Consider the following 18703-nt stretch of genomic DNA (forward strand, 5'->3'; position numbering starts at 1 on the left):
GGGCCGTGCGCGCGGAAGCGGCAAAATCCTAAGAGCTGCGAGGCGGCCTTCCTTTTCCGGTCGGGGCTGAGGCGGAGACGGGCCGCCGCGCGAGGGGCTCCTCAGCGGTCTTGAAGGCGCCCATCATGGTGAGGAGGGAAGCGGGCCGGGCCGGGCCGGGTGGGGTGGCGGGTAAGCCGCGCGAGACGGCCGGAAGGCCTCGGCTGACAAGCGGGGGAACGAAAGGGGCGCCTCCAGGGGAACGCGGGGAGAGAGAGGAGGCCGGGCAGGCTTTGAGGCCGGCCGGGCAGGCGCCATCTTGGAGAAGTCACTGCCGCGTGGAGGCCGAGGAGGAGGCCCGGCCCTCGCCTCGCAGTTAAGAGTCCTCTCCCCCGCTTGTAGGCCGGAGGGGGAGGGACGGTTGCCCTCCCGTGCGGGGCGCCACGGACAGTTAATCCGCGATCCTTCTACCAGCAGCAACAATCATGGAAGCGTGGATTCCTGGCCGCATTAAAGCACGAATCTTGCTGCCACCTCGTGCTGGGTAGTTCCTGTAACCCGGACAGAATAAATATGAAGTCTTAGACATTGGTTGTCAAGAGCTGAAATTCACATTGGGGCTTCTGGAAGCAAGTCAGCAGGTCGGGGTGTTAAAGGCCTTTCACTGCTCAAGGAGCATGGACTTAAGTGTTAGATGATACACACAACACGCACCCCCCCCGAATCCCTATGGAATCTCCGTATCAAGTTATCTCCCAGATCTAGCATGAAGGCCAAAAATTAGCCACATGCCTTCATGCCAGTCCTTTGTAGTTGCAAGTTGAGTGCAGGTTTGTGGCACCTAGTGTGACTACATAAGTATTGCTGTGATCTAGGGCAGAGGTCTTGGCAACTAACATTTGAGGAATTCTGGGCACTGAAGTCCCCAAGTCTTAAAGTTGCCAAGGTTGGAAACCCCTGATCTAAACTATTACTGTGGTCCAATAATAATAATAATAATAATAATAATAGAGTACATAGATCATTCTGACCCCATTGTGAGATGTAAGAACTGAGTTATTCAATACTCAACACAGAAAAAGGTCTGGTTCACAATTCAAAGGTTTATTAAAGAAAATAAATGTTTGCAAACCGGCCTTCAAGTCCCTTCCAAAGTGGATTGGGTACAAGAAGAGCAAGCTTCCATATTCAAACAATACATTTGATACCCCAGCACAGAACACACCATGCCTAAGAGGCCCTCCCCACACGCCCCTTATTCTCCATATTTTAAAAGAGATTAACTATAAGCTTGAGGGTCAGCATGACACTGTTTTCTGTGTTTCAGTGTCTTGTTTTACTGCTGGGCTTTACCTTGGGAGGATGTCCCTTATAACAATGTATCATGAACTTGTACTGAACCTGTTTTAGGTTTTAGGGTGGGGGGTTTTATATAGAAAAAGAAAAAGAGGAAGCTAACAGAAAAGCATCAACAAGAGCAAAGAAGAATCTTCTAGTCTAACTACATAAAAAATCCATTATAAAAGAGTAACAGTTCTTTTCTCTCACTGTTTAAAATCTTAATAGTAATAATAGCAACATTATTCCTGGAAATGATTGTAAGTGGCTGGAATTCACATAGGGGCTTTATGAAGCAAAGCAAATTACAAGCTGCAGGGCTTGCTGAAGGATTGGGGTGGGGTGGTCACATGTGACAGAAATGAGGTTCAACACAACAGGTCTTCCATTATTCTTGCCTTTCAACTGCTCAGTGTTAAATGATATCCTCTCTTCCCCCCAACCAAGTGTTGAGGTAAATCAAGTTTCCATGCTGAGAGGCAGTATAATTCACATTTAACATTAAAGTAGAAATGTACTGCTGCAGCATGCAGAGTGTAGGCCTGCATTGAGCACATGTATTGCTGTGATGTTGTAATTTGCGTCCTATCTGGTATTCAGGGACGGTTGCCTGCTGTCCATAAACTGTTGCCATTGAACTGACGATGCTTCCAAACTGAGCAATAATTCTATTTTAGTGAGCATCAGCAGCAGAATGAGTTGAATTGCAAGTCTAATGCTCCTTTTCTCCCCTCCAGGCTTGTACTCGGCCATTAGTATCGGTTTACTCCGAAAAGGGAGAAGTTTCAGGTAAAAATGTCACCATGCCTGCTGTATTCAAGGCTCCAATTCGCCCAGACATTGTGAATTTTGTTCACACTAATTTGAGGAAGAACAGCAGGCAGCCCTATGCCGTCAGTGAACTTGCAGGTACGTTGAAAGATGGACATTCAGTGCTTTTCAATATTAAAATCAACAGTAGTTATCACATCCAAAGCAGTGGTGATGATACTTGATTTGCAATATGCAGTAATCCACTATGAAACATAATGCTTCCTTTAGATGTTACACTGAAAAAACCCAAACATTATGGGTGTTTTGACTTAGTTTGGGTTTTTAAGATCATCCAAAGAGTCATTGTGTTTGAAAATGAGATTCTGCAACAAAGCTTTTTAGTACGCACAGATTGGTGAAATTTTACTCTTGGTCTGAATTTCCCATATCTCAGTACCACTTAATCATATTATCTTTAGATAATACACAACTTGCAAAAAATCAAATATAACCACTTTCAGAAAATAACATTTAGAATGGCTTATTATGAATTCATTAGGAAACATGTTTGCTTCCAGAGGCCTGTTGGAAAAAGTTTGCTTTTAATATTACTAAATGTTGTGATGTTGGCGCTTAATTTTTAGGGAGATTATCTAAAATCTATAATCAGTGTGGTGAATATATATTATAATTATATACATACACGCTATATATATATATTGTCCGAACACAATACAGAAGCCTGAGGATGGCAGGTGAGATTCTGCTGAAATGTCGCTACAACTTTAAAAACACAACTATAATGATGTGGGAAAATACCCGAACAAAGCTGAATACCATACATATAGATATCCGTGAAAACTTAAGAAAACACACACACATATATATAAATAATTTATTTTTCCCCTTTTCCCTAGGGCACCAGACCAGCGCTGAATCCTGGGGTACCGGAAGGGCAGTTGCTCGTATTCCAAGGGTTCGTGGGGGTGGAACTCATCGATCTGGCCAGGGTGCTTTTGGCAATGTATCCTTCATTAGACAAATTATTTGATAATACGTAGCAACTATGTAACGTAAATGGGGTTTGAACTTCTGTGTTATGATTTAAAATATGTTTTATTTGATGGGCAATTCATTTAAAGCCCTTTTGTAGCATAGGAAACCTAACACCAATTGCTTGCCTTGTTTTGGTTACAAGAAAAGAGGCCCCTTGCAGTGATGTTGTAATTTGCGCCTTACTCTGTATTCAGTGACAGTTGCCTGCTGTCCTCAGCTGGTACAGGTGATTGATGATCCTTTAACTCTGAGCAAGGTGGAAGAGGGGCTTCCTGCAATAAAAAGCTAGTTCCATCCTTGACGCCTGATGCATAGATGTGTCGTGGAGGTCGCATGTTCGCCCCAACCAAAACCTGGCGACGCTGGCATCGCAGAGTGAACATCACTCAGAAGCGCTACGCCATCTGCTCTGCGCTGGCAGCTTCTGCCCTTCCAGCTCTAGTCATGTCCAAGGGCAAGTGTCTTTCTGCAATGGCATTGGGATACAGGGTAAATGTAACTGAACTGAGTCTATAAAATAATACCTGGGAAAAGGTATCAAATACTACTGTACTTGTATAAATGTCCTTGTAATCACAACAACTTCACAATAGATAAATCCATAAAACTTAATACTGCAACACGGTAATGATATGCCACAATTCTAAAATCAAAAGGCAGTAATTTAAAAGTAAACACAACAGATACAAGCTCCAGTATAATAACACTACAAGAAGGCTTCAGAAGCCTTAATTGAGTTGTATAGGGGTAGGGTGCCAAATGAACCTTTAGGGAGAAGTTAATTCGGCAAGGCTGTGAGCACCATAAAGCTATAGCTTGCTTTTATTCCTTTCAATTAGGATAGGGGTGGGAGTGATACGAAGTATGCTCAACCAGGATGAGAGCCTTCAACAAACTAGTCATCCTGGAGACAACTTAGATCACTCCATTAAGTCTTTAGATGTACCCAGAAATGAATTGAAAGCTGATGGAATGCCTTCAGTGCAAGTGTTGTATGATTGTAATGGCCACTGCCTGCCACCATATAGGCCCTTCGTTTTGTGTCACTCTTTCTGAAGAAATTCCACGGGTATCTCTTGAATATTGTGTGTACAGAAAAGTCAGGGTGGTAGTATTTGGGCTTCGCTTGTCGACTCTAAACTTTCAGTGACGCTTTTGCTATCTTTATGTCAGGTCACCGCATTGAAGAGATTCCAGAACTTCCTCTGGTAGTTGAAGACAAAGTTGAAGGCTACAAAAAAACCAAGGAAGCTGTTCTCCTACTTAAGAAGCTGAAAGCTTGGAATGATATCAAGAAGGTGGGTTGATCTTCAATTAAAGCAGAAGAGTGGCTGAGTGATGGACAGGCCAGTTGTTTTATTTAGTTTGAAAAATCTCTGCTAACTTCATTGCTAGAATTTACTAACTTCAAAGAGCTTAGCATTTGGTGCAAATATGTATGATTATTGCAGATACCAAAATCTACTGAGCATACATAATAATTACTGTTGCCTTTGCATATGATGAATTTTTCACTGGTCCGTGTTTCAGATAAACGTTGACGATGGTGAAATTCTGAATTGCTGGGTACCAGATCTGTTTGTCCTGTAGTGGTGAATTTGGATTTTTACACGCCTGTTTCTGTCCAGGTCTATGCCTCTCAGCGCATGCGGGCAGGCAAAGGTAAAATGAGGAACCGCCGTCGCATCCAGCGCAGGGGACCTTGCATCATTTATAACGAAGACAATGGCGTCATAAAAGCATTCAGGAATATCCCAGGTACTCCTTTCCGTTACTTTCGAGGATTCGCAACAAGGTTGTTGGCCGGAGGGCGGCCCTGAATGATGATATTCCACTTCATTGGTCCGTGTTTCTGAAAACACATGATTTGGTGGAAGTTCTGACTTAAGTATCAAGCTGGTGGATTTCATTTGAGGCACATTTACTTTCTAAACTTCATGGACTGAGTTTAAGACAATAACTTTCTCCTTGTGGGTATTTTTTACATGAAAGGCCACCTGGCATTCTCTCCCCTAATAGGAATCACTCTTCTCAATGTGAACAAGCTGAACCTTTTGAGACTCGCTCCTGGTGGCCACGTTGGACGTTTCTGCATCTGGACCGAAAGTGCTTTCCGCAAGTTGGATGACTTATACGGCACTTGGCGCAAGCCTGCCACCCTGAAAAGCAGCTACAAGTGAGTCTGCCTTAGCTTCCTTTCCAGCTTTGCAAACTGGAGCGTTGAAAGCCCTAAACCAGGCATGTCCAACTCAAAGGGCTTTTGAGTGGGAAGGACTTCAGCCATTGTTCACCTTTGCTGTTCCTTTCATGATGCTGAGGTCTTTGTGTTGAAGGGAATTGATCAGTATCTTTTTTTTTTGCACCTGGGGATCAGAAATGGCATTTGGCTTGTAGGCCTACGTACCAGTGCACACGAACAGATTCTTGCCAATACTGATAGAAGAAGTTGACCCTAGAGATCTCGCCAACGTACAAGTCATGGGGAAATATAGCAGTAGCACTTAGATTTGTATACCGCTTCATAGTGCTTTTTACAGCATTCTCTAAACGGTTTGCAAAGTGAGCATTTTGCTCCCAACAATCAGGGTCTTCATTTTACCTCCATCCAAAGGATGGAAAGCTGAGTTGACTTTCTGTCAAATTTCTGGCACTGGGCAGACTCGGCCTGCAATACTGCATGGGCCACCATGGCTCTTTTAGTAATTCATAATATATAGCAATATAGTGGGAGCTGTGCAGTACTTGAACTTTGAAGAGGACAGGGGCTTTCTTAGTGTAATTGGCAACTCTATAAAGTAGTTGAGAGGTGTTGCATAGATATACCTGCAGGCCTTCATATCTGAAGTGCCAGAGCCATTCTCTGGATAACCACATTTGGATGGGTTTGTACTATAATAGTTCTCAGTCCGGGTTTTTTTTTTTTTTAAATGCTTGTTCCACTCCTGTTTTTAATATGAAATAGTAATCATGTTAAAAATACCTTCCAACATAGATTCTGCCTTGAAAAATAATTAACAAAATTGTATCTTCGTTCTAATCTGTCTTTCCGTGCAGTCTGCCAATGCACAAGATGACCAATACTGATCTTGGAAGGATCCTCAAAAGCCAGGAGATCCAGAAGGCCCTACGTCCACCCAAGTACGTATCTGAACCATAAGTTTCTGATGTCCTCTGGAGGCAAAAGTGTGTTTGTGTTCCCATGAAGATGGAGTTGTGTTGTACTACTTTTCTGCACGTTACCTCTTCTCCCCAGTATTGGTCCCTTCATGCAGACGGAGTGGTCCACCAAAGTTGTGTTCACAGTTCTGTGTCCCCATCTGTTTGTTCTGCAGGAAGAAGATTCGCCGTAGAGTCCTTAAGAAGAACCCACTGAAGAATTTGAGAATCATGGTTAAACTGAACCCATATGCCAAAACGATGAGGCGTAACACTATTCTGCGCCATGCTAAAAATGTGAGTGGCTTGAAGTGAAATGAAATGTTATTCTGAAATGTTATTCTGGAATATCTATTTTTAAAGGAATAGAAATGACTGTGAACCGTTTTCTGTTTTTTTTTTTTTTTTGTAGCACAAACTCAGAGAAGAGAAGGCAGCGAAAGGGAAAGCGAAGATCCAAGTGGCAGGTGCTGAAAAGAGTGAAAGTTCAGCATAAAGAGTTTCTGCACTTTTATGATTCAATGCTTAAAAGATCTCAATTTACTCATAATAAAAAAATATATCCAAAGTGGTGTCATCATTTCATCTTTTATTTGCGCAGAGTAAGCATAACTCAGTAGAATGCAAGATAATTGGAAATACGGTAGGGCAGCATGGCTGAGCTAAAGGATGCTCTTTGCATGAACATATTCGCCCGAGGGACCAACTGCATAAAAATTAAGCAGATGTTGCAGGAATGGCAGAAGGGGAAAACTGGGTTTCATCAGCGGGTTGGAATCTCTATCACAGCCAAAGAAAAGGAATTTTATCAAGATACCAGGAGCAGTAATGTGGGAATCTTTACAAATATTTTTTTTTCCTTTTTTGGTTACTTTTTCTGCATAAATATCTCGAAAAATAGAAATCAATTGGAAAAGCAGATACGCTATTTCTGTATATATGAAATGTGCTATTAACAGTGGTACTGTACTTTTGGGGAAACAAGGTTTGCCTCAGATTTGGACGGTTTTTTTTTAATGCTTTCCTGCTCCGGGATCTCCCAGCTATATAACAAAGCTGTGATGTGAATAGTCTGCCCTGTTTGCTTACTGTTTCTGGTGTTCTGTCCTGGGAGTAGATTTTCCAAAAAAGGGAATGCATCGTAAACTTTAACAAATTTAACGTAACAGGTGTATACTGAACTTCCTTTTTGTATCAGATTTTAAAAAATCCTTGCACATCTATTCCGTATACCTAGATACAGGAAGATGGGGGTCTTCTGATCTCTTGCAGATACCCCAGTGCTTTAATTGTAGTGTATCTGAAGTTAAAGTATCCAGAGTAAGTTTAGTGATTCTCAGCCATCCCAAGTTGTGCACCTTTGAGATACCTTTGGGATGTCCAGTGTAAGCTTTTGCGCTCTACAGGGACAGTCTTATCTTGGACCCAGTCAGCAGGGGAAATAAATGCAGATTTGGTACATATACATGCTGGTAATAGGATTTATTGATCACATTTTTAAGCAGCCCACCTCCCTCACTAATATTAGGGTGCTAACCTTCAAAAAAAAAAACCAACAACTTAGGCATTTCTTCTCAGTTCCTCAAAGATAATGCCCTGGGTTGAATATTGACTGATTCCTAGTATGATTTGATTGCTTATTTATACCCTATGACTATCATTAAGTGTTGCACCTAATGATTCTTGACAAATTTATCTTTTTTATGTACCCTGAGAGCATTTGCACCAAGACAAATTCCTTGTGTGTCCAATCACACTTGGCCAATAAAAGAATTCTATTCTATTCTATTCTGGGTTGAATAATAGAAGGAAATGGGGCTGTTTTGGGTAGGTGGGGCATTGCTCCCTTCTCTCTTCTAGCCTCTTTCCTGACAAGCTGCTGTTCCACCCCCCCTCCCCCCACGGCCATTGCTGGCTTTTGCTCCCCTTTCCATTTTTGGGGAGGGGGGGGAGGAAGCATTAAGACACCCCCAAGAGCGGGAGGCCGCTGAGGCCTCGAAACCAGGCAGGTATCTTTTCCTTCCCTCTCTTCCGCCCTGGAGCAAAATGGCGGCTCCCGCGTCGCTTGCCTCTTCTCCCTCCGACCGGTGAGAGAGAGAGGGGGCCCTCGCCGGTGACGTCATCCTTGCGCGCACCCTCTCACCTCCTCCTCCTCGGAGGGGGGGGGAGGGGAACAGGATGCTGAGCCGCCTGCAGGAGCTCCGCAAGGAGGAGGAGACGCTGCTGCGGGTCAAGGAGGCGCTGCACGACCAGCTCACCCGCCTCAAGGTGCGCAGGGAGCGAGCGGGGCCAGACCCCCCCCCCACCTCCCGGGAGAGGGGGGGTTAGCCCGGAACTGCGCACGTGTGGACGCCCGAACGCGTGTCGCACCCCGCTGGCACAGCCTCTGTCTGGGGGGAGGGAGATTTGCCTCAAGGGAGCCCCCAATGGTGTCCACCCCCTCCCCACCATTGTCCCAAAGGTGCTTTTTTTCCCAAGAGGCAACTGGACTGTCTGGATTTTTTTTTCCCCCCTTTGAAGACGTTTCGCTCCTCATCCCAGAAGCTTCTTCAACTCTGACTTCCATTCCCCAGAGTTGAAGAAGCTTCTTGGATGAGAAACGAAACGTCTTCAAAGAAAAAACAACAACCACCACCAGAAAGTCCAGTAGCCTCTTGGAAAAAAAAGATAAAGAAGCACCTTTGAGACAGCCATGACCTGGAGGACTGGGAATTTCCATAGATCCCCCCCCGCCCCCCGAAATGTCTGTAGGCCTGTAAGAACCAAGGCACAGGATAATGGGTATGATAGTCCCAACAGATTTGGAAGACTGCAAGCGCAGAGACCAGCGGGGGCTTTTTCAGACACACACACACACACACAAAAGGCGATTGCAGGCAGGGTTGTAGCTCAACTTCCCCCCAAAGGTTCTTCTGAATGGCCTACATCTCCCCCCCTGCACGCCCCCAAGACCATTTCTTTGCCTGGGGATGATGGGTGTTTTAATCCAAAAGCTATCGGAAATCGGATGGAGGAGTAACAAAGCCTATGTTCCTCGCCCCAATGCTTTGTTAAAGGCCAGTGTGTCTCAAATTGATGACACAAGGTCCCATGGGGATCCTCGAAATCAAGGCCATATTAATTCAATATTAAAAGTCCCGTGAAACATTCTTGACAATTGGCAGCGAATGCATCTATTTAAAATGTTAATATGGTAAATATGGATAAATATAAGCCATGCTTACAAAAGCTTATTTATGGTCCTCTGTAATTTTTAAAAGTGGGGAGGGGTCCTCAGAGATGAAAGCTTAAGAACAACTTTCTTCCAGAAGTTGCAAATGCTCCAACATTGGAAGATTTTAAGAAGAGATTGGATAACCATTTGTCTGAAGTGGTGTAGGGTTTCCTGCCTAGGCAGGGGGTTGGACTAGAAGACCTCCAAGGTCTCTTCCACATTGGAAGATTTTATATATATATAAAAGAAAACATATAGATAGATAGATAGATAGATAGATAGATAGATAGATAGATAGATAGATAGATATAGATATAGATATAGATATAGATATAAATGTATTCTGAATTTTGGCTGCCCTAGATCAGAGATCTCTAAACTTGGCAACTTGAAGACTCGTGGAGTTCAGCTCCCAGACTTCTCCAGCCAGATGGAGAATTTGGGGATCCCTGCCCTAGATGAAGATAGCTCTCCTCCTCCGACAGTGGCTTGAGACTTTTAACATCCTGTTTCTCCTCCCCCTGGCACTTCGGGCCATAAAAGGGCTTAACCAGCCGCCCTCCAGGCCTGGTGTTTGCCCTGTTTATTTGAATACCACAGGGCCTTGTGAGTCCTGGGCCAGCTGTTGGCAAAGGTGCTAAGACCCTGGTATGAATGAGGAAGGAAGGCCCAGCCAAACGCACAAAGGCTAGCTTTATAAATAGAGATTCAGGAATGTGCTTTCCGGACGGGGATTAGCATTTTAAGCCTGGTTGTTCGGCTCCACTTCCTCTGCTGCAGATCTACTTACAATTGTTTGGATACCTAAATACTTAGATACCTAGAGCTTAAAAGAAGGCCAGTCTCTAGTCCTCCTGAGGTAGCTAGTCTTTGAAATGTGGGAGCGATGCAAGTCTCCCCTTTGTTCTGGGGTCTCCTTGAGGCTTGATAGTCCATCAAAACAGAGTGTTTCTATCACAAAATATCAGGGCCTTTTTTTGTTGTTAATTTCCAGAAATGCTTCCCATAACTACAGTCTAAATTCCAGGCTTCCCTTGACCAGAGTTGACTTTAAATGGGTCATATTCATTTCATCATACAGCATGGTTGCTGGGATACAATTAAAGGGGAGCCCACACGTGTCACCTTAAAATCTAGGAACTGGTAGTTTATAAGAGAGAGGAGGCCGCTTCATTGAAGACCTACAGGTCACTCCTTACCTTACAATCACTAGTTTGGCGATTTTCTTGACAATAGCATTGAAAAAAATAAAATTCGAGTCCTTACGTTTAGGACCATTGCAGCATTCCCAGTCACGTGATCAAAATTTGGGGACTTAACATATAGATGAACAGAGTTGATCTATCTTAACGACTGTGTGATTCACTTAACAAATGGCAGCAATTCCCGAAAGAGCTGGGGTGGCACAGTGGTTAGAAGGCAATACTGCAGGCCACTTCTGCTACCTGCTGTCTGCCTGCAATTTGGCATTTCAAATCCCACCAGGCTCCACGTTGACTCAGCCATCCGTCCTTCCGAGGTGGGTAAAATGAGGACCCAGATTGTTGGGTCAATCGGCCGACTCAGTAAACCTCTTAGAGAGGGCTGCAGAGCACTGTGAAATGGTATATAAGTCTAACCGCGATTGCTCTACCCTTTCCCTCCCTCCCTCTCTCTCCTTCCTTCCTTCCTTCCTTCCCTGGTGACACAGTGGTTAGAATGCAGTATTGCAGGCTTACTCTGCCCACAGTCTAGAGTTCAACCCTGACTGGCTCAAGGTTGACTCAATCTTTCTTCCTTCTTAGGTCAGTAATAAAACGAGGGCCTAGATTGTTGGGGGCAAGAGGCTGACTCTGTAAACCGCTTTGAGAGGGCTGGAAAGCTCTGTGAAGCGGTATAGAAGTCCAAGTGCTATTGCTAGTGCTAAATAACAGTAGCAAAACAGTGGTCAGATCAGGTGCTACTCATGTAGAAATGGAAATTCTGGTCCTAAATCGAAGACTGCCTGTATTGCAAGAGAGCAATTGCCACTTTTTCCCTCCTGGGAGATCAACTGTGCCATAAGTGAACCCTGGATTCATTTTAAAATCATAGCACTAGGATGCACAGCCCTTGGCTGGCCAGGTTATCTTTTCACACTCTAAGGCAGGGGTCTCCCACCTTAGCCACTTTAAACCTGGAGGACTTCAACTCCCAGAATTCCCCAGCCAGCTTTGCTGGGGAGTGGGGAGTTGAAGTCCACACGTCTTAAAGTGGCCAAGGTTGGAGAGCCCTGCTCTAAGCCAGATGATTTCACTAAAGGAGGATTGACGGTGCCAAGGACGTTGCTTAACGCTTCTTTCAAGGCTGACCATGACTTTCTGCTTCCAGGTGGAAGAGTTGGCTCTTCGGTCCATGATCAACGCCCGAGAAGGGACGATGTTCACGCCCTCGGCTGCTGTCACGGAGGAGCACATAAACGTAAGGCTCTTTCTCTCCGCTCTAGTCGCTCTCCTGTTTAGAGGCCACAAAGATGGAGTCTTCTTTACGAGAAGGGAGAAAAGGCTCCAGGGGCTTATGATCTACAGCCCCGCTGGTTGTAAGTTGTAACTGGTCCCTCATTTACCAGAATGCCAACTGAGGGAAGGTTCTCCCCATGGTCTCCTCTGTTTCTGTCCAAGCAGGTGAACAATATTTCCAAGCAAAGAAACTCGCTTTTTTTTTAAAAAAAAAAACACCCATGGAAGATAGCAATAGCGCTTAAGACTTCTATACCGCTTTACATTTCTTTTCCAGCCCCCTCTAAGCAGTTGACAGAGTCAGCCTCTTGCCCCCAACAATTCTGGGTCTTCATTTGACCCACCTCGGAAGGACGGAAGGCTGAGTTTAACCTTGAGCCCGGTGGGATTCGAACTGCCAAATTGCAGGCAGCCGGCAGTCAGCAGAAGTAGCCGGCAGTACTGCACTCCCAACCTCTGCGCCACCGTGGCTCGAGAGGCCCCAAAGATGCTTATTTTTTAAAGGCAGCTGGACTTTCTTCGTTTTTTTCTTGAAGACATGTCGCTTCTCACCCAACTGGGCTTTCTTCCTGAGAGTTCGTGGAGGCCACTTGGAGGTTTATCGGTGCCCTCGGGTCACCTGAATAGTGCAAATGGGTGTGTAACTTTCTTGGAACTGCGGAAAGGACTGTGTTTGTAAACAACTTGATATTTCTTGGCAGAAAGTGACCCGTTTTCTTCTTTCTTTGAACAGATGGACAACGAACTGGCCATTAATCAGACTAAGCTGCAGTTACAAGTGCACGGTGATGGTGAGGAAGAGGAGGAGGAGGAAGAATCAGATTCCTAGTGCACCCGTGTTGATATCAGGCCAGGGTTCCGAAGCTTTCCCCGGCTTGGAGGAAGCTTCGTATGGTGCTACAGAGACCAAACCCCAACCAGAAAAGGCCCCTGAGCATCTCACAAGTGTCTGAAGGCGGTAATAAATTACGGGGCGGGTTGGAAAACGGCAGCATTGAAGCCTAATTATGTAGCAGGAGTCATTTTCTAGAACAGGGCAACTTCCAAGCTTGGCAACTTTTAAGACTTGTGGACTTCAAAGCTGGCTGAGGAACTCTGGGAGTTGGAAGTCCACAAGTCTTAAAAGTTGCCAAGGTTGGAAGTTGCCCCGTTCTAGAGCAGACCTACATTTCAAAACAAGTAGCAGTTCAGGAAACGAAGCTTTTGAAGCAATAATCTGTCCACGAAAGATCATCTCCTGCCCGGTTGTAAACAAAAAAAACAGGAAAAGCTCGGAAGCTGCCTGTTCTGTGCCAGTTGGGTTTTCCTGAACCTCCTATGGATAAATTGCACAAAAGCAGTGGAAAAATATGGGATTTTTTCCCCCCCCTGTATGGCTGTATATGACTCCTTTATTCTGGTTCGTTTGGGCCCATTTTATGAAACTTGTGTGGAATAAAAAAATATGTTTTGTTTACTATGGGTAATATTAACGATACTTTCCTAGCGGGCAGTTGGCACGTCAGTCCTTCCAACAGATGTCAAAATGGCTCTGCTTTGCATCGCTCGGGATAGATTTGTGTCTTCAGAATTACAAATCATCCCAAAATAGGAAGTTGTGTTTTTTTGAGGGGGGGGGCAGGAAGCATACATTACCCCCACCCCCTGAGTTTGACTCTTAAGATACTGCAGTGAATTGGTAGCTCTTTGGGAGGTGGTGTACCATATATCGGCACTGATTTTCAGGAAGGAGCAAACCAGCTGCAGCGCATCTGGAATGGGGCAAGTTGCAAAGGCAGGCACACAAGAGCAAGTGTGGGCACCTGTGGTTGTCGGGATTCCAGCAATCACCCTAACGATCCTTGAGCCAAACTTCAAAGAACTTCTAAGTACTCATTAGAGGCAACATACTGGCACTGCCCTGTGTGAAGCCAACACTGGCATACCTCATTCACAGTCCCCTGTGACCCTGTTTCCTCCCTCCCCCCTGGGTGTGTCATCAATCAGATTCTCCAATTGAACCAGTTCACGGGCTGGGTGTCGTCAATCACGTTCTCCAATTAAATATATTCGTGGGCAAAAGCTCTGGTATTTGAGTGACAATCTTTTAAAGGGAAGAGTTGGAATGTACTTTTGCTTTCACAAACTGCTACACGGCTCTTCCAGATGTCCTTCCTCTCCCACCCCGTTTTTTAATGGCAACGACTAAAACAGGCCTAGGAATGTTTTATGAGTTGACAATGGGTGACTTTACAACTTGAGGACTTCCAACTCGCGGAAACTGAAGCTGGCTCAGGAATTTTGGGAGCTGAAGCCCACGGGTTGTGAAGTTGTGATTGTGGCCCACCCCTGCACAAAAGAGAGTATATGTTAAGTCACTACTATCCTTTAAATTTGTGTGTGCCTCCTAGCCTTTCCATACTCCCTTGTTGAAAGTACAACTTCCAAGGTTTCCTACAGATGACTTGGTACAACTTGTTGGGACCACGTGAAGTTACAATGGACCTCTAAAAAGGTTCTTGCAACCTGGTTCCAAAGTTCTGATTGCCAGCCCCTCTCCTGCAGTCTTGTGGCCACACGTCAGCTGTTCAGTGACAGACCTGCCTTTAGGTCTGTTCGTGGTGTCCAGGGTGCGTTTTACAACACGTTTGGCCCAAATCCAGTACAGGTAGTCAGTCCTCTGGTTACGACCACAGTTGAGCCCAAAGTTTATGCTGCTAAGTGAAAAGCTTTGTTAAGTGAGTTTTACCCCATGTTATCACCGTTCTGGCCACTGTCGTTCAGTGAATCGTTGCATTTGTTAAATGAGCAATATGGTGGTTCAGCGAATCTGGCTTCCCCATTGACTTTGCTTGGCAGAAGGTTGCAAAAAATAAAATAAAAAGTCACCACATGACCCCAGAACACTACAACCGTCATAAACACGAGCCAGCTGCCAAGTGCCTGAATTTTGATCAGAGGGAGCATGGGGAGGCTGCAACCGTCCTAAGTCTGAAAAGTGGTCATAAGTCACTTTTTCCAGTGCCCTTGTGACTTCGAACCATCACTAAATGAACTGTTGTAAGTTGAGGACTACCTGTGGGTACAACACTCTGATTGGGGCCTGGATTGCAGGGGGGGGGAGAGCTATGCTTTATGGCAGAGATCTCCAACCTTGGCAGCTTTATAAGACTTGCGGGGTTCAACTCCCAGAATTCCTCAAATCTTTAAAAGTTGCTAAAAGTTGGAGAGCCCCTCCTTTGCTGGCTGAGGAATTCTGGGAGTTGAAGTCCACAAGTCTTAAACTTGCCAAGGTTGAAGACCCTTACTTTACGGTCATCATCCATCAGGTGCTATACTGTCGTGTCTTAATACCTCATGCGGTACAGTCCACAATTGTCCTCCATCTGGAGAAGAGCGATCTCTGGAAGATGGGCTATGGAGTGTTTGTAGATCGCACCTGGGAGATCAGAGGCAGAGTTAAACCCAGAAGTTACTTCCTCTCCCCCACCCCAAAATGCCACGAAAAATAAAAAAAATCTACCTTAACACCAAAGCGAGCTAACGGCCGTGTTTTACAAACCCCATAAACTCTCCAAAGTGATTTTGGTGACATTTATTAAATGTAAGGATGCAGTTTGGCTCAACATCTGGAAAGAGTAAAATGATTAAAAGAAGCTTCCAACACAACGGAGGCAAAGATTGCATGACATCTAATAACCTCAGCCGTCCTAGAAGGGAAATAAATCTCGGTGCCTTTAAAAGAAGAGAAAGAGAAAGAGAGATAAAGAAATGCGTTGATTCTGCCGGAGAGTTTCCTATCGCCCGTGCTCAACCAGGTACCAAATTCATAGATGGATGAGATGAGTGCCACTAAGCCGGTCTTTCTCAACCTTGGACCCTTGCAAGATGGGTGGGCTTCGACTCCCAGAATAACTGGCTGGGGAATCCTGGGAGTTGAAGCCCACCCATCTTGGAAGTGCTCAAGGTTGAAAAACAGCAGGCCAAGCCAGCCCAAAATATCCAACAAGGCAAATAAATAAAAAGCATCGACAGGTGTGTTCATACTGACCCAGGAGAGGAGGCCAAAGAATAATAATAATAATAATAATACCCCTTTACTCGGGCTGAAGCCCACCAATGGTTTTCCCCACCAGTTCAAGGACCCAGGGTTCTCCATGACTCCCACCTCAGCTTAGTGGCATCAAATCCATGTCCAAAATCAACCCGCCCCTCTCTAAATGTTCTGACCAGGACTGGGGTAAGCAAAAGCTGAGGGGAAAAAAAACAAGAGACCACCGAAGTTACACAAGGCTCACGGGACAAAAGTCTACGAAGGCCGGGAACAGCCAACCCAGGTCTCTTGAGAAGGTTCCCCAGTTAAGGAAAGGCATCCATCATTCACGTCAACTGTGCCGAGTTTGGCGGCGCGAAGCGTCACATTTGGTCGCCGGGAATCAAAACACAACAGCTGTTCGCACAAACCCGCGAAAGGGACTCGACCTGGAAAAAGAATTTGGCACGACAAGCTTGAGAAGGCGCGCAGCACGGAAGCGGGGCGGCGGCGGCGGGAGGGGCAGCAGAATAACTTTTTTTGAGTTGATGGGAAAAGAAGGGGGAGGGGGGGAGAAACGTGGCTCTAAACAGCGGGAGGTGGCTGGGAACACCAACGCGCCACATCATGTCATGCTCCCCGACCCCGGTGCGCATCGATGGGCGTCTGGAGTGAGCGGTTTCCGAGTCGGCCTCCCCCGTGGAATGGAAGTTGCATAGCAGCAGCAGCAGCAGCCGGTGCAAGTCTTCGTACCGCGACCAGCGGAGCGGCTCAGAGTCCGCCGACGTGGGTTGGAGTGCTGGGCTGGTTGAGGCCGATGGTGGAGCACAGCCAGCCCGCAAAGTCCACCTCTTCCGCTTCCGCTCTTTTGATGAAAATGTGGACCTGGTAAGGAGAAAAGACAATAGCAATAGCCCTTAGACTTATATACTGCTTTATAGTGCTTTCCAGCCTTCTCTAAGTGGTTTGCAGCCTCTTGCTGACTAAAATGGATGTGCCAGGTCCAGTTGTCTTCCTTCCTTTCCTCCATCCCTCCCTCCTTTCCTTCCCCTTCCTTCCTTCCTTTCCCATCACACCCTTTCTTTCCTTCCTTCCTCTTCTTAGCAATAGCACTTAGACTTATATACCGCTTTATAGCGCTTTCCAGCCCTCTCTAAGTGGTTTGCAGAGTCAGCCTCTTGCTGACTAAAATGGATGTGCCAGGTCCAGTTGTCTTCCTTCCTTCCCTCCATCCCTCCCTCCTTTCCTTCCCCTTCCTTCCTTCCTTTCCCATCACACCCTTTCTTTCCTTCCTTCCTCTTCTTAGCAATAGCAATAGTCCCTAGACTTATATACCGCTTTATAGCGCTTTCCAGCCCTCTCTAAGTGGTTTGCAGAGTCAGCCTCTTGCCCCCAACAATTTGGATCCTCATTTTACCGACTGCGGAAGGATGGAAGGCTGAGTCAACCTTAAGCCCTGTCAGGATCAAACTGACAGAATTAGCCTGCAATGCTGCATTCTAATTGCACCACCGCAGAAATAGAATAGAATAGAAAACAGAACAGAATAGTCAGCAACCCTAATTGGAAGTCGTGCATGTTGACTTTCTAAATATTTAATGAAACCACTCTAGCATGTTGATGAAACCAGTAGATTCCAAGGGGAGGAATCTTGCAATATGCATCTTTCAAAAAACAAACAAACAAACCAGGAACCATTCACTCACCATAAGCTGTTTTAGATCTGCTCTCTCAGCCGGATTCTTGATCAAGCTGTCAAAAAAGAAAAGTTATACATTACAGTTGGGAGCCCAACACACCCGCAAACACAATCATGGTTGAGGTATATGTTAAATTGGAGCTCTGTAGTTCTGGATTCCATGCAAAGGTTGAATGAATGGCAAGCCAAAATACGAAGCTTTAAATGCATGGTCCAGCTTCCATTACGGTCCCATACCAGAATAAAATTAAAATAAAACAAAACAGAAGGAGACATAATTGTGTATTATAATTAGGGATGAGATCATTGGTGGGTGGCCAAAATCTGCCTAATTTTACAGATAAGTGTAGCGAAATTTAACCATGTTCAAATAAAACTATCATACTGATCTAATGTACCTAACAGAGAATCAGAACTTCCTGAATATTTTGAATTTCCTGAATATTTTGATAATGATTATATATATATATATCTACAAGGATATTATTATATCCTGTGCAAAGTAACAGGACATGAGCTGTGGTTGCAATGGACCTTTGCTCACATGGGCACAATCTCCGCTCAAGGCATGGTCAATAATTGCCATGCTTTATTTGAACTGACACAGATCAATTTTGGATTCTGCCCTGGCTTTATCCATGTTGCTGGAGTGTGCATCCCAGCACATTGCTCAAAAACGACTGTGTTCCCTCGAGAATAAGACCCCCTCTTATATTTTTGCCAAGAAAAACAAAACAAAACAGGCACCAGGTCTTATTTTAGGGGGATGACTTACCTCACGTGCATGGGTGGCCCACGGCCTCTTTTTTTGCTATTCGGGAAAGCCTTGCCAGCGGCAGAAGAAACGGGCCGGCAAGGCAGGTGTTTGGGTGTGCGAGGCCTGGCTGCAAGTGTTCAAAGGTAAGTAGTAGGGCAGCTCCACACCTCCATCCCCACCCTAGCTTAATTTTTACCTCTGGAGTGGGCAGGATCTTAAATTAGGGCTTATTTTGGGAGTAAGGCTTATATTGGGCTCACAT

General features: G+C 45.2%; 3 protein-coding genes, 1 long non-coding RNA gene and 3 other non-coding genes across 8 annotated transcripts in view; 6 read left to right on the plus strand and 1 right to left on the minus strand.

The window, feature by feature from the left end:
* The window catches only part of LOC148124709 (uncharacterized), a 529533-nt gene extending 516104 nt beyond the window's left edge, over positions 1-13429 (plus strand). For both annotated transcript variants that reach the window (XR_015745151.1, XR_015745150.1), the window contains exon 2: positions 13108-13429. This is a non-coding gene — a long non-coding RNA (uncharacterized LOC148124709). The remainder of the gene's footprint in view (positions 1-13107) is intronic.
* On the plus strand, positions 52-6850 carry RPL4 (ribosomal protein L4). The gene is made up of 10 exons (XM_026709282.2): positions 52-128; positions 2055-2226; positions 2988-3094; positions 3442-3580; positions 4300-4424; positions 4755-4884; positions 5146-5302; positions 6181-6264; positions 6459-6579; positions 6695-6850. The coding sequence occupies exons 1-10, from the start codon at positions 126-128 to the stop codon at positions 6776-6778; spliced, it is 1122 nt and encodes a 373-aa protein (XP_026565067.1). The 5' UTR covers positions 52-125; the 3' UTR covers positions 6779-6850.
* Positions 1879-1979, plus strand: LOC113442122 (small nucleolar RNA SNORD16). Its single transcript, XR_003374944.2, has one exon. It is a non-coding gene; the product is annotated as a small nucleolar RNA SNORD16 (small nucleolar RNA).
* LOC113442121 (small nucleolar RNA SNORD16) lies at positions 3282-3380 on the plus strand. The gene has a single exon (XR_003374943.1). It is a non-coding gene; the product is annotated as a small nucleolar RNA SNORD16 (small nucleolar RNA).
* On the plus strand, positions 4942-5013 carry LOC113442120 (small nucleolar RNA SNORD18). The gene has a single exon (XR_003374942.1). It is a non-coding gene; the product is annotated as a small nucleolar RNA SNORD18 (small nucleolar RNA).
* SNAPC5 (small nuclear RNA activating complex polypeptide 5) lies at positions 8395-13429 on the plus strand. Its single transcript, XM_026709408.2, has 3 exons — positions 8395-8550; positions 11846-11935; positions 12707-13429. Exons 1-3 carry the CDS (start codon positions 8461-8463, stop codon positions 12800-12802), a joined length of 276 nt encoding a protein of 91 aa, XP_026565193.1. The 5' UTR covers positions 8395-8460; the 3' UTR covers positions 12803-13429.
* Positions 13430-15532: 2103 nt separating this feature from the next.
* The window catches only part of MAP2K1 (mitogen-activated protein kinase kinase 1), a 36572-nt gene continuing 33401 nt past the window's right edge, over positions 15533-18703 (minus strand). The window contains exons 10-11 of the mRNA XM_026709321.2: positions 17692-17737; positions 15533-16870 (exon numbers count right to left, since the gene is read on the minus strand). Coding sequence (XP_026565106.1) covers positions 16757-16870; positions 17692-17737 — 160 coding nt within the window. The 3' untranslated portion in view covers positions 15533-16756. The remainder of the gene's footprint in view (positions 16871-17691; positions 17738-18703) is intronic.

The sequence above is a fragment of the Pseudonaja textilis genome, chromosome 13, assembly GCF_049901715.1.
Source record: "Pseudonaja textilis isolate UNSWEBS1 chromosome 13, rPseTex1.2, whole genome shotgun sequence".
In the NCBI taxonomy this organism is placed as follows: domain Eukaryota; kingdom Metazoa; phylum Chordata; class Lepidosauria; order Squamata; family Elapidae; genus Pseudonaja; species Pseudonaja textilis.